Source organism: Vipera ursinii, assembly GCF_947247035.1.
Source record: "Vipera ursinii genome assembly, chromosome: 1".
In the NCBI taxonomy this organism is placed as follows: domain Eukaryota; kingdom Metazoa; phylum Chordata; class Lepidosauria; order Squamata; family Viperidae; genus Vipera; species Vipera ursinii.
In genome coordinates this window covers 333,030,788-333,046,409 of record NC_139512.1, presented here as the reverse complement: position 1 = coordinate 333,046,409, position 15,622 = coordinate 333,030,788, and the positions used below count along the sequence as shown (strand labels likewise).

Sequence of the window (15,622 nt, the reverse complement as noted above, 5' to 3'; positions counted from 1 at the left end):
TCATCACTTTCCCTTGAAATTCTTGGCCCAGATATAGAAATTTGGTCAGTGCCTCTTTTACTGGTAAAGTCTCGCGAATGACACCTAGGAAGGGAATGAACATACACATTCATCCCATTTGACTCTGCCAAGGAAGGCAGCTGAGCTCATTGCTACATCAATTGGGTTCCTTCGTGGCTGAGAGCTGGCTGGTCTTATCGTTGGAGGAGCTTCTTGTCACCTGAGATTTGTACATCTACAGGGACCTACACAGTAAAGAGATAGTTCAAATGAGTTGTCCCATGTTTACAAGGAAACAAAAGAAGGAAAATGTTTGATTGCAGCTTAAGGCAGGACATTCAAGCAAATCTGACGGCAAGCACATTAGGACCTAGGACCCTAACAGAATGATATCATGAGGTAGACATCCAGAGGAAGAGAGTAGGACCGGTGTTAACAATCCAGTATGTTTTAAACAAGATATGCTTGGGGTTACAAGAGGGAAGGTGAGATTAATTCCTCATGGCAGGAGTGTGGGAGAGGTTTGAGCCTCCAGTACTAAAACTGGGATTCAGATAGTTGTTTCTTTGCTACTTTTTAAAACAGGATACATTGATTAGGACTTAAGCATCACAAACACAGACACACAAACACTTAAACAGAGAGAGGGGAGAGGGAGAGAGGGGAGAGGGAGGGATGGGAGAGGGCCCATGAATTACATACATTCACATTTTGCAAATCACATACATGTATAAATTCATATACACTGTGATGAGATAGATCCTTTCAGCAGATACAGGCACGTAAAAGAGGGGTGAAGCAAATGGCTTTTTAGAAGCCTATGTACAGTAGGCAGATTTGAGCACATCCCTCACTTCTCTTTCCTACTTGCCTTTTTAGTAATAGCAGCAAGGAAGGGGAAAAAATAGATGGGAAGGGATGTGAGTGACAGTCATTCACTGTAAGATCAGGATAGGCCAAGGGTAGGCAACCTTGGCTCTTTTATGACTCATGGACTTCAACTCCCAGAATTCCTGAGCCAGCTATGGAATTCTGGGAGTTGAAGTCCACGAGTCATAAAAGAGCCAAGGTTGCCTACCCCTGGGATAGGCCGTTCCAAGAAGCACAGAGCAAGCAAGAGGATGAAACCAAACATATACAATACAATGCTTTATTTTCCATAACAACTAACCGAGTAAGCTTGGGCAAAGTCAAATGCAGGGGAAAAGACCAATGCTTCTCTCCTCATGGATCCACCACAATTTTCATTCAAAGCTGTGAAGTTGGTAAGGCCAGGATCCATCAATTCCGTACATAATGTAAGAAATTCATTTTTCTCTATTATTTCCCATTTTAAACAAACAACTAAAATGTTGACATCTTCCACTCTGGGAGGGTTCTGAGAGCTACAAATACAGTAATGCAGGTCCCATAAGGCCCCAAGTCACATTCTTTACATAATATAATTTTATTGAGCTTCATCATAAGATAAAATATAAATTAAACTAAAGATAATAGGGAAACAGGGGAAGAAATAGAAGGGAAAAAGAAGTGTGGGCTAAAGGGGACAGAAAATAGAGCAATAACCTCCAACCTTTTTTAGGTGCAGTAAAATACAAAAAACACAGTTACAACCTCAGCTTTTTACTTTTGTATATAGAGCAGACACTCGTCATTTCTATAACAACAAACTAATCTATACAGCAGAACTCAAAGCCAAAATTTCATATATATTTTTTTCTGGTTTGAGCACAAAATCTAGAAGTGGTCTCCAAGTCGAAACAAGCTGTGTACATTCTTTTCTTTAATTAAAACAGCTAATTTTGCCCTAGTTCCATCACTTTTTCCATCTGTTCTTCCATTGTGGGAATTGATCACATTCTGTGCAGCCTTGTTTTTGGTTATAACAACATCAGACCCATTTGTAATATTCAGAGCGACTGGTTCGATCTCCTGCTCTTTTTCGACACTTCCTCACCCAGAGACTGGTTAGAACAGCATATAGGTATCAAAGAAGAGGTCATGACATGAGAGCAAGACTTCAAGGCTCTCTACATAAATAATAATAATAATAATAATAATAATAATAATAATAATAATAATAATAATAATAATAATAATAATAATAATTTAATTTGTATACCGCCCTTCTCCCGAAGGACTCAGGGCGGTGAACAGGGCAATACATAATAAAACAGGATACAAAAATTAAAAAGTAATTAAACAACAATGCCCGTAATAAATTAGTACACATTAAAAGTTAAAACCGATTTATAAAACCCAACCCCATCCCATCAGACCAGGCCAGCTTGTTCAAAAAGGAAGGCTTTGCAAAAAAAAATTTTTTTAAAAAAAAGGTTCGGAATTTTCTGTGCCATAAATGTATGGTATGAGGAGTGGAGGCAGTCATGCTTGAGCCCCAGCCAACATATCCTATTATAAAAAGGAGCCCAAAGCAACTGTCTGAATCCCAAACGGCTCTCGATGCTACAAAATATTTCTCTTTAAAACTTGGGAATTTGATAGCATTGGAATCAAGGCCAAAAGAAAGAAAGAACACCATTTGCATGCAAATCTTTCCCTTTCAGATCTATAAATCTGTTGCTACCGGAAACTTAGATATTCTTCTGACAATTTGGCAAATCGCTGTATATTACATTTGGCACATAGAAGACTTCATGGCTGGGTTTTACCTAATTGAAAATATCAGGTATCTCTTTGCAGTCATAGGAGACAGCACAACACCAAAGTGGTCAGGGTAGGAAGGTCCCTATTTCCAAGAGGATGAGCACAAGGGTATCTCTTTCAGGATTCTGCCCTTCATCTCATATAGACCTGAATGAAGAAGAAAAAAACAAAATATTATAAAAATATCAGAATTATCAGCAGGCATGTGTGAAACTACTTGGACCTATTTCAGCGAAGAACTCTATGCCCGGGAGACCAGGCCATTCTCTTAACAAGGCAAAGAGGTGACACAATGGAGGCTGATAAGGCACTTTGTGTCACTTGGCCTATCTTGACCAGCATTCACACCAGTTGGAAGATGTTTCTTCCAGTTATTGCAATTACCAGTCTAAAGAGGCAGAAAGAAACAATGGTTGTAAAGTGTAAGGTCACATCTTCCATGTCAAAAAAAAAACCCTATTCTTTATGGAACAAACTAGAGAAATTCTAGGCAACCAACCCAAGTCACCTCATTTTACAATGAAAATGAAGCTTCAGCAGGATATTCTGACTATTTACAGTTATCTGGATGCTACAGGAATAGGTACATTTGAAAAATGAAAGAAAGAACAGACAAATGAGAGCATGCCATTTGGCCAGTACGATGTATCACACATTCACTTTTGCATCAGATCCCAGACAGGTCAAATATTCATCAATTTGGCAACCTTCATTCTGTCTGCTGTGGCTTATTTACCCAATAACCCTGATTTCCACTGCTATGCGGGAATTTACTGCCACAATGCTGGAATGCTGGCCAAGCTGAGTCAAGCATTCTCTTCAACGTTCCCATAATGTTCCATGCAACATTATTTGCACTACACTGTTGCTTCTACAGCATCATTCCTTGTCTAAAAATTGTAGCGATCCTCCTAATTGCAGCAGAAATAAGCTAGGAAGAAGCACAATAGTCACTGATTGATGGTCGTAGTAAAAAGTCAGCTTGCTTTAATAGCACAATTGCTTCTCCATCTGATAGCACGAAGAGTCTAACTTGGCCTGTTATTCCACTGCTTTCAGATGCCTTGGCTGTCCCACTAAGTTTGTTCATTTCAAGCACTCAGAAGGACTATATAACGACACATTCAGTCCTACATGCTGCATATTTATTTCCAAACGTCAAGGATACCTTTTAAAAAACATATATTTAAGGATTTGTTTGATAAGGCAATTGGAATCCCCTGAAAAAGCCAGCTAACCCCAATCTGGGGGCCCAGCCTGGAAGGGTCTCAAAACTTTCAGAAGATGGGGAGGGTGAGTTACAGCCACCCAACCCTCCTGCCTCTCAGTGGTGGTTCACTGTAACTGGTAGCAGCCAAATGAAATACCAGCTGAGAAAAGAATCCTTCAAAAAGACAAACATCTTTCCAGGAGTGCCTTCCTTCTCCCAAAAGACACTATTAGTTCTGATTTTGACTGGGCATTTACTGAGTGCAAATAAATCCAAACTTATTTGTGATAAAGTTGCTGCTTTGCCACTGAGCAGTTTAAAGAGTTGAAGGCAGCAGGGACCAATGAAGCAAAGAACAATCATTTCTGTGCTTCAAATGGTAAAGCCAGTTAGAAGCTGCTAGCTGGGGAGGTGGGGTGGGGGGATAGAAATCTATGCAGAATTAAAACAGGCAGAGAGTGATGCCTGCACAGAACCGCCTGTTTGGCATGCATCCTCAGTGGAGTTTAAACTGCAAAAACATTAATTAAAGGAATATCTAAGTAAAATAAGATCTAAGTATTTTTTTTTTAAAAAATAGTGTTAATATAGATGATAATGGTGGGGAAGCCTCTTTCCTGAAATGTGGAAAAACAAAAACACTCAGCTCCTTTTAGCCCAGGAAAGAGACAATAGGAGAATGGGGACCACGTTTTGATAGCGGTGTAAAAAAGGATAGACAGGTGGGGATTTATTTATTTTTTTGTCTCTCTCCTCCATAACTCTGACATTTAACATCCAACCAATGACATTCTGGGCAGCAGATTCAAGACAGAAAAAGGCAGTACTTTTTCACAATGCATAATTACTTCTAGCACTGACTGCCACATGATACCCACTGGTAATGGGCTTAGCTGGAAGGGGGAATTGGACACGTGCAATAATACCAAGTCAATGTTCTCCTCTGGGGAAGAAGCTGGGGGCACAAAGCGTTGGGCTCATTGTTGCTTTCATGCCAGCTTTTGGGGAACATTTGGCTAAACTGTTGGAAAGAATAATCAATCCCTTGTTCTGATGCTGCAACAAGGATGCTGCTTCTGTCCCAAATGATTAAGCAAAAGATATCTCCAGCACTGCAAACTCCCACATCCTGCAAATTTAACAACTTCATACAAAGCAACGCACAGGTTCCCTGGGTGTATCTTTCAGCTTTGGTTTTGGAGGCAAGTCCTAGAGTTTGTAGGATTCCTCCAGTAGACCAGCTGCATTTCTTTTCCCAAAAGGGGGCTATAATCTCCAAATCCACCTCTTTAGTCCTGAATATTTTTATAAAAAGTTCTAAAATGCTGCGGAACTAAGATTAAAGCTAGGCAGGGTCCTCATCCCACCTATAAGACAGAGATAACTGATCCCAGAGTATGAGGCTGCAAGGAGGGAGGCAGGACACATTACTGCAAAAACCTTGTATTAGTAGTGATTGTCACTGCTTAATAGCAAAATGCCTATCATTGTAGTTGGTCAAGGAGCCTGCAGGACCAATGGTCACGGAGATTTCCAAACAGGGACACCTTCATTTGTATACATTTATGTATCCGTCACATGCATTCACTTACACGGTTATCATTATCATTAACACACACACACAAATCTCAAACTCTCAGGCAGGCGCAACTGGGGCTCTGGTGTCTGGGCTGCAAAAATCCGAACCGTCTGCTGTCATCTGGTGGCCGTCCAGATTGCTACAGCCTAGATACGATGGCCCCAGGTACACTGAACGCGAGAGAGCCGTCCTAGGATGCAACTTGTCGGATCCTCCCCTTGCTACCACCGCCGCCACCGCCTGCCTGAAGGGACGGAAGGATGGACTCCTGGAAATCGGAACATTTTGAAAATGTGCGGGGGGCAGGAGCAGCAGCGCCTGGAACGTGTCCCCCAATCGAGAGCAAAAGAGCAAAGCTTGTTTTAGCTTCATAGGACTGAACGGGCTAGGACAGGGGTAGGCAACCTCGGCTCTTTTATGACTCATGGACTTCAACTCCCAGAATTCCTGAGTCAGCATAGCTGACTCAGGAATTCTGGGAGTTGAAGTCCATGAGTCATAAAAGAGCCGAGGTTGCCTACCCCTGGGCTAGGAGGTAAAGGGAATGCAGACAGACAAGTTTAACTCGGAGTCTTTCCCGCCTGCCCTGTATGTTAGTAGCGCCCCCTAGAGCTTGCTGGAAAGAAAACTTCTTCCGTTCTGCTATATCTACTGTAAAGTTTTCAAGCGGACGGGAGGGGGAGGGAGGGATCACGAGAAAAGTCAAAGTAAATTGGAGTGAGCCAGGTGGAGGCGCTGTCTGAGCTCACGTAAACGCAACACTTTACATTTCTGAGTTTTATGGTCTTGCATACTCAACTCGCTTTCAGCCTATATAGTGCGCCAACATCATAGTCATACACATTGTGGCTACAGTTTAAGAGTATCATAACTGTTGCCATCATAACGATTTTTGTTTTATTTAATTTTTATAGAGATATCCCATTAGTTTGATCACTTATAATCCATCCCGCAGGGAACATAACAGTTGCCACTTTAAGGGTACAAATGAATAAATACCTTTGTCCTTCCTCAATTTAATCTTTAGGTAATGTGTTGCTTGGGCTTTTCAGAGTTCATGGTAATGGAAGCTTATGTTGGAGAACGTTACAGACTATCCCACCACTTTACATGTGTCTCTGCCCCTTGACTGAGGATGTCCCACTTTTTCCCAGTGCTATTGCAAGTCTGAAGGCTTAGGGAAGTACAACAAATGGCCCTCTTGCAATTTCAGCTGCTTCTTTAAATTATATGTGTTTATTAAGTCTGACAACTGTCTTTCCCAGTCTGTGCCTTCCAGATGTTGCCTGGAAGTTCTGGAGTTACATTGCTCATGTTCAGATTGGCAAAATTATCTATAACCAACTCTGTAAAGCAGTCCATAAGCAGTATTAACATTGTTCAGGTGAAGGAACCACAGTTTAGCTTATGTTACTTGAACCATTGTTCAGGCAAGACACCTCAACTGGCTCATTCCTAGAAATTATCAAGATCTTTAGCTGGTCCCATAGAAGGCAGGTATGAACAGAAAATTGGTAGTGATCCATTCAATTTCAGGAAGTTCCACTCCTCTATTTATATGCCCATAGAAAGAAATGTTTCTGCTTCAAGGTTTAAAATTGGCATCTTCTTGAGGAAACAAAATATATTGGGAAACTTATGTTCTTCCACTGCTCCCATTCATTGGAACAGGGTTTGTGTTAGAGGATTTCCTGAAGGATCCTGCCCTGAGAAAACTTTGCTTCCTTCTGCTGTTGCTGTGGCCAACTTTTTTGCACCAACCACTATGCATGGCGGTCCCTATGTAATGACTTGTACCAACACAGAAAGCAAACAAGAATTACTTTTAATCCATTCCTCTGGATAGGTGCTAGCCTAGTAGCTACTCTGCAAAGATTAGAAACCAAAGGACTTACCTTCAGGGAGAAGAAAAGAGGAAACATGTGCTAGCCAGTATTAAATAGGCAGAGCCTCTTGCCCTGGAGAGCACTCTTCTGAATCCCTCGATTCATAAACTCCAGACGCATCTCCTTAAGAACAAGGTGGAAAATCCACTAGAGCAGAAGCAGGCAAACTGAAAAGCAAAATGTGCACAAACACCCTTCTGGGCATCTCTCTCTCTCTCTCTCTCTCTCTCTCTCTCTCTCTCTCTCTCTCTCTCTCTCTCTCTCTCTCTCTCTCTCTCTCTCTCTCTTTCTGTGCTGTTTCTTGGCTATGAGTTCAGCTCAAGTTGCCAAGTGAGCATCAGTCGTCTTTCTGCTCTGAAAGCTAAATGGTCCCAGGAAACCTTCCTATCCAAATGCAGCAATGTGTTTGCATGAAAGAGGGAGAGAGCATTTCTAGTCTAGTGACGACAGAGGCTGGAAGGAGGAGAGGCTCCCAGCTGGTTGGTCTGTAGGTGAGAAGAAGGAGAGAAAGATTTGGAGTTTGGCCATGGAATGGTAAACACAGGGAGCTACTTCAGGGAAGGGGCAGTTGTGGTTCTGTTGGGCTGCCTAGATTGCCTCCTCATCCTTTGGTGCAAATCCTTTATTCTCTCCTTCACTTCTGTAAAGACTACTTGCTGATGTGAAACAGGCAGGCAAATTTGATTAATTTTCAGTCTACTGGAAGAACGGAGAAGACCAAAAGATGTCTTGTTAGGCAACATCCTGAGCGCATTTCAAATCTTAACCAAAAAATTTGAGTCTCCCTCCCATTCACAACTTCTCCAGCTGAGAAACGGACATCTAGAAAGTCACCTATTTCTCCGGCTATACATAAGGAAAAATCTTTGTGTGTTAAAATCTTGGAGTAGAAATTAGTTACAGTAGCTTAGGAAATCTGCATATATTGGGAAGAAGGCAGAGGACCAAGAAAGAGAAGTACTTCATCAGTATGCATTTTAAAAACAACATAAGATACATTTTAATATAAGGGTGGTCATAGATTGTCTGAACTCAGATTTAAATCTGGAAGAGGAGGGGGAAGGGGAAGGGGAAGGGGAAGGAGAAGGAGAAGGAGGAGGAGGAGGAGGAGGAGGAGGAGGAGGAGGAGGAGGAGGAGAAGAAGAAGAAGAAGAAGAAGAAGAAGAAGAAGAAGAAGAAGAAGAAGAAGTTTATTCATTATCTTTCATTATTTATAGTTTCTATAAACCCAAAATAGCAACCCTTCCAAACTGTTGACATAATCGGTCACAATAATAGTCTCTCCTGAACTGGGATTTTTGGCTTAATGTACTATGTAAATACAACCCCAATGTTTAACTGGGGTGATTAATATAGACATAGCTTATCCCAGCCTGGAACCCTCCTAATAGGTTGCGCTATAACACCCATCTTCCTCCAACAGCAACGCCAACTAACATGCTGTCTGCAGTAGGGAATTCTAATGTAACATATAATAATAATAATAATAATAATAATAATAATAATAATAATAAGAAGAAGAAGAAGAAGAAGAAGAAGAAGAAGAAGAAGAAGAAGAAGAAGAAGAAGAAGAAGAAGAAGAAGAAGAAGAAGATGGAAGGGACCTTGGAGGTCATCTAGTCCAACCCCCTGCACAGGCAGGAAAACTTATACCATTTCAGGCAAATGGCTGTCCAGTCTCTTCTTAAAAACCTCCAGTGTTGGAGCATTCACCACTTCTGGAGGCAGGTTGTTCCACTGGTTAATTGTTCTAACTGTCAGGAAGTTTCTCCTTAGTTCTAGGTTGCTTCTCTCCTTGACTAGTTTCCATCCGTTGCTTCTTGTCCTGCTTTCAGGTGCTCTGGAGAATAGCTTGGCTCCCTCTTCTTTGTGGCAGCCCCTGAGATATTGGAACACTACTATCCTGTCACCCCTCACTCTTCTCTTCGTTAAACTACACTTACCCAATTCCAGCAACCGTTCCCTATGTGTTTTGGCCTCCAGCCTCCTAATCATCTTTGTTGCTCTTCTCTGTACCCTTTCTAGAGTCTCGACATCTTGTTTACATCGTGGTGACCAAAACTGGATGCAGTATTCCAGGTGTGGCCTTACCAAGGCATTGTAAAGTGGTATTAGTACTTCACTTGATCTTGATTTCCAAGAGGCAGGTTTAGAGGATTCCCTTTTTAAGTATAAAAGTATAATGATGATGACCAGACTGCTTGGAAGTTTCAGCCTGTATGATGAGTCCAAATCAATTCACTGAAAGATGATTAGTATGATTATAGGATGACCATAATATATGAGCTGATCTAGTCTAGATTAATAAACAGATGTTTTCCAACTTCCCAGACTAGAGTAGGGCTATGTGAGAATGATAGGTTCAAAGTTATGCAAACATCTAATGTGCCTAAGGGAGGACTAGAACGTGGGAGAAATTCCTTGTGATCCCACAATAGCTGATGATAGAAGAAGCAGCTTTTCAGTGGCAGTACTGTTGATGCGGAACGGTCTCTGCAGAGGTCAGGTTGCCCTCCCCAGCTTATGTCTTTCCAGTGGTTTTCACTCACTGCAAGACATCTTTAACTTTCTTTTTTCATTGCTACAGTGTAGGAGATTGGTAATTTATTTTCATTCTTTTTTATGTTCTTGTGTTTTCATCCTATGGATATTTTAATTGTTTTCTCTTATCTTGTACAGTGCTGAGAGTAATGAGATTGCAATAGGATAGATATTCAATAAATAAATGCTAACGCACAGAGGCACAATCTTTTGTGTAACTTTCAGTCCTAATAGTTTGAAGATGGTGGGAGCATTTTCTTTTTTGCATCAAGTGGGAAAGGTGACTTTTATTCAAAACTCCCAACAGTTTAGGGGGCTGAGCAATGATTGGATAACATTTTTACAGACTTTTGCTGTTAGCTGAATGGTACTGCTTGGCCCAGGATGGTCTGACACATTCCATGGTTTTCAAGAGAAGCAGCAGCAATGAAGACAGATATAAATCAATAAAGGAGAATATTTGCAGCTCAGGGTTGAAATAAGAGGTCCTTGGGGCTCTCTGAATTTGGTTGTTTTCTTGTGGACATTTGATTATCCAAACTAGATAACATCAGTACTAGCACTGATTATGTTACCTAGTTTGGGTAATGAAACATCCACAAGAAAACAACCAAGCTCAAAGAGCACCAAGAATCTCTTAGGTATAAATCAGGATTAAACTATTTTGGCATGGTTGGGAAATAAAATAATAATAATAATAATTTAATTTCTATACCGCCCTTCTCCCGAAGGACTCAGGGCGGTGTACAGGGCAAATACAATAAAAATACAGTATACAAAAGTTAAGTAAGAATTAAATAATAAAGCCCAAATTAAAATAAAAATCAATACAATTAATATTAAAATAATTAATATTAAAATACCCCAATCCCATCAGACCAGGCCGGCTTGTTCAAATAAATATGTTTTTAGGTCACGTCGGAAGGAGCGAAGGTCGGGAGCCATCCGGAGCTCAACCGGTAAACGGTTCCAAAGGTCTGGTGCACCCACAGAGAATGCCCTCCCTCTGGGGGTCGCCAGTCGACACTCTTTGACCGACGGCACCCTAAGGAGGCCCTCTCTGTGGGAGTGCACTGGATGAAGGGAAGTTGATGCCGGCAGCAGGTGCTCCCGTAAGTAATCCGGACCCATGCCATTTAGGGCTTTATAGGTCATTACCAGCATCTTGAATCTCACCCAGAGGGGAACCGGAAGCCAATGCAGCTCGCGGAGTAGAGGTGTTACATGGGAGTATCGGGAAACCCCCACCACCACTTGCGTGGCTGCATTCTGCACCAGCTGAAGCCTCCGAGTAGTCCTCAAGGTCAAATAACTAGTAGAATAGAAGTGCTGAAGCAAGAGCCATCTTTTCTTCCAGGAATTTACAATCTATAATGCATCAGGTGGGAAAGAATTTAAAGCAGATGAGGCAAGAATTACAAGGAGCATATAGAAATAATGCAATGACATCTACCTAGTTTTCAGTGGCTAGCAAAGCAACTAAAAATGTGAACCAAAGAGTCTGGGGGAAAGGGGTTTTAGCTTTTAATATTGTTTTAATTGTTGGGCTTATGTAATTTAATCTATTTTAATTTATACTATTTTTATATCATATTTTATGTTGCCCTGTAAACCGCCCTGAGTCCATCGGGAATAGGGCGGTATAAAAATTTAAATAAATAAATAAATAAATAAATAAATAAAGTGAATGGTTTGAAAGAGATTTTGGGGAAAGAAAGAGAAATTTGCATCATTGAAAAATGTTCTAGTGGAGATTAGGAGCAACAGTGGGTATTATATGCAGGAAGCCACCTTGAATATTTGAAAGTCAATGAAATGAATGAATGAGAAAAGAGTGAATTGAAAGGATGAAGTAGTAAGTTGCTTTTTAGTGGCATCTGAGGATTGGTAAGTTTGAACTGCATCAATGCAGCACTCATCCCTTCTCCAAAAATCCAAAGGGTTTTCTTCAGTGCAGGAAATCCAATATTTTCTAGCAGACAACTAATGATGGGGAAAAAAATCCTATAATCCTTCTAGATTTGTCTCCATTGCTGAGCTGCTATTACAAACATAATATTTCTTAAAACTTTTGACTGAAGCAACCTAGAACTAAGGAGAAATTTTCTAACAGTGAGAACAATTAACCAGTGGAATGGCTTGCCTTCAGAAGTTGTAGGTGCTCCATCACTGGAGGCCTTTAAGAAGAGATTGGAAAGCCACTCGTCTGGAATGACATATGGTCTCCTGTTTGAGTAGTGGGTTGGACTAGAAGACTTCCAAAGTCCCTTCTAACTCTGTTGTTCTTTTATTCTGTACATTCCTGTAACTTAAATCTATTCAAGTTAAACCTGGCCCAGAGAACAGAAAATTACAACTTTCAAATTTTCTGTCTCAATGCTGCAGTTATCAGTTGCACAATAATTTAAAAATGTTTCAATTTAAATGCTTAAATAAATGAAGGTCTTAATGATATTGTGATCACCCACAAAACATCCCTATAAAATAGACCATTTTTAAAAATTGATAAAGAATTCTGTCTGGCAGCTGAACCTCTTTCTGTAGTGCCAAGTCAGCTACAGAACAGATATGAACCTGACCCCTGTGTTTATTCTGACCTCCACCAAAGTCTTTAGTGTCATTTAGTCCTGACACAGAAAAAAATCATTTTGGATCATGCCCAAAGTCTAATGAATTGTCAGTAAGTGTATTTGAATGTGAATGTTAACAACTTTGCTTTATTTCATTAGATTTACAGGGCAAGGCTAAATGATTTAAACAAACTGGCAATAGAGTAAGATCGAGGCCTAGTACAGGATTTTTAGCTTTAGAATAATTGATTTCCCCTTTTTTACTACAAAAAGAATAGGAGCCAATAATGTGTGCCACAAGAGGGCACTGGAGTCAGTGGCAACTCATCCTGCGTATGGCACTGAGAGCTGTTCTACTGTGTTCCAGAACTAATATTGATCGATTTTTCTCACTCTCCTGGAGACTAAAGAGACAGGATATGCTGGATTCAAAAAGAGGATGATAGGCTGAATTCCTGGGAAATACCTGTGAGAGGCAGATGATTGAATACCCCCTCATCTGATATTAATAGTGCAGAAGCTTTAAGTGGGATTCCAATAAAAGAGCTCAGTATTTTACCTCAAGGTTGAAATGAGCAATCGTTGGTGCTCTCTGAACTTGCTTGTTTTCTTGCAGAGGTTTTATTATCCAAACTAGGTAACTTCATCAGATGTTACCTAGTTTGGGTAATGAAAGTTTTGCAGAAGACTAGTCCATGAACAAAGACACTAATTGCAATATAGCAATATAATTTAGACGTATAACTGCTCCATAGTGCTTTACAGTACTCGCTGGGCAATTTACAACATCAGCATAGTTCCCCCAACAATCTGGCTCCTCATTTTACTGAATTCAGAAGGATGGAAGGCTGAGTCAACCTTCTGCGCCATCACGATTAAACTCCTGGCTGTGGGCAGAGTTAGCCTGCAATACTGCATTCTAACTACTGCACTATGAATCAGTAAGATTTCAGATGACACCAGCTCATTTTACAACCAGTTTTTCCACAAATCTAGTATTTATAGTATGGCCACCTCCCTCCTGATCCATAGTCTCTGCTTACCACCAGGAGCCATGGTGGCACAGTGGCTAGAATGCAGTCTTGCAGGCTAACTCTGCCCATTGCCAGGAGTTTGATCTTGACCAGCTCAAGGTTGACCCAGCCTTCCATCCTTCCAAGGTTGGTAAAATGAAAACCCAGATTGTTGGGGACAATATGCAATCTCTGTAAACCGCTTAGAGAGTGCTGAAAAGCACCATGAAGCAATATATAAGTCTAAGTGCTATTGCTATTTATTGTGCAAAATAACAATCAAGCTTTTTAAAAAGATAGACACTTTTTAGCTTCTAACTCCCAAATGGAATTAATCCATCATGCTAACCCATGCAAGGCGATCAAACCGGTCAGTCCTAGAGGAGATCAATCCTGACTGCTCTTTAGAAGGCCAGATCCTGAAGCTAAAACTCAAATACTTTGGCCACCTAATGAGAAGGAAGGACTCACTGGAGAAGAGCCTAATGCTGGGAAAGATTGAGGGCAATAGAAGAAGGGGACGACAGAGAATGAGGTGGCTGGATGGAGTCACTGAAGCAGTAGGCGTGAGCTTAAATGGACTCCAGAAGATGGTAGAAGACAGGAAGGCCTGGAGGAATGTTGTCCATAGGGTCGCGATGGGTCGGACACGACTTCGCAGCTAACAACAACAACAACAACCCATGGTATGGTTAACCCTATTTTGGAGTCCTTGGTGCTCCCCAAGTTTGGTTGTTTGCATGCAGACATTCATTACCCCACTAGGTAACCTCATCATTGCTAGTGACTGTGGAGTTGCCATTGGCAGGACAAGCTATTGCATATAAGCAGTAAATAAACCCCCACACTCCCTATCAGTGTTGATGTTAGCTAAGTGGGTAATGAAACATATGCAAGAAAAAACAAAGCTCAGAGAGCACCAAGAACTCAACAGTTCAACCCTGAATTACGTATACTCCTACTGTAAACATACTTTACCTAATAAGCCACATGTGTATGGATTTACACATTACATTCAACCAAAATCAAACAATCCTTAGCAAGGGATTGGATGAGAAGACCTCCAAGGTCTCAACTTCGGTTATTCTGTTATAGTGTGGCACCATTGTGGAATTCAACCAGAAGTCAACAGTATCATCTAAGATGGGCAGCTTTAGATTTTTTTCTTTTGCCATGCCATATTGATAACACATGAAATGCAAATGATTAGTTTTTCCCATAGTCATATTATGAGTGATCTCAGAATAAATAAATGAAGGACACTCATTTCAACTTTCTGATTACTAGTTTCCTGTGCCTATAAAGGCAGCTAACTTGGCACAAGCAGATCCCAATACTGCAGATATATTCTCCACCAGTTTCAATGGATGTGCTCAGCACCAATTTCTAGAGCCTTGAAGACTATCTGATATAATGTTTCCAACCATTTAATGTAAGAAACCCATTGGGTAGCATGCCTAGGAAACTGGTGCTTAACCTTTGTCCAAGAACTTTCAGTAAGAGAAAGAAACCAGGCCCCTTTAAGGGCATTGGCTTGGTCTGAATGACATTAAAAAAGCTTGTATTCAAAGCTCTTTAGACTAGGTAGGACAAGGGTCTATGACAGTGTTTCTCAACCTTGGCAGCTTGAAGGTTCTGGGGTTTGAAGTCCATATATCTGCAAGCTGCCAAAGTTGAGAAATTGTCAGAATAAAATTTATAATCACATTCATAAATGTATGTTTAAAACATTATCCCCCCCCCGGATTCTGCCATCTCCCGAGGAAGGAGGAGCGGATGTGGATTCAGCCTGCCTTAGGTTATTTCAAAGACCAAGGGAAACCTTTTAAACTGGGGTAACAAAGGGGAGGGTTAGGGAAGAGGGCATCTGGCCTGTGTTTCCAATTGAATCTGTAAAGGAAGAAGGCAATAACCATAAAGATCCGAAGTTCCCTTTTTCCCAAGAAAGGTATGACACAAAGTAAATGATGGGGGGCTGACCAAATGGGGTTGAAGGAAGTGGGGTTGAACCGGGAACTCTTTATAAAGTTTCAATCTGTAAAACAATACCAGGTCCTGTCTTGTATTTCCACAACCAAACATGTCCTAGTAAAAATTCCTTTTGGACTAGAACTGACTCCAAGAATTTTTGTTTTCCTAAGACGTGGATTGGGGTG

General features: G+C 40.9%; 1 protein-coding gene across 4 annotated transcripts in view; it reads right to left on the bottom strand.

Annotated features, from left to right (window-relative positions):
- Positions 1 to 1,524: 1,524 nt before the first annotated feature.
- LOC310636965 (uncharacterized protein) overlaps positions 1,525 to 15,622 on the bottom strand; it is a 31,194-nt gene continuing 17,096 nt past the window's right edge. For 2 of the 4 annotated variants that reach the window (XR_014491843.1, XR_014491844.1), the window contains one exon: positions 1,525 to 2,814. Coding sequence is in view for 1 of the 4 variants with exons in the window: in XM_083357189.1 (XP_083213315.1) it covers positions 10,757 to 11,251 (495 nt within the window). In the remaining 3 variants the exon portion in view is untranslated. Of the gene's footprint in view, positions 2,815 to 10,470; positions 11,252 to 15,622 lie in introns of those variants that run through there. The other 2 variants (XR_014491845.1, XM_083357189.1) reach the window with 1 other exon arrangement.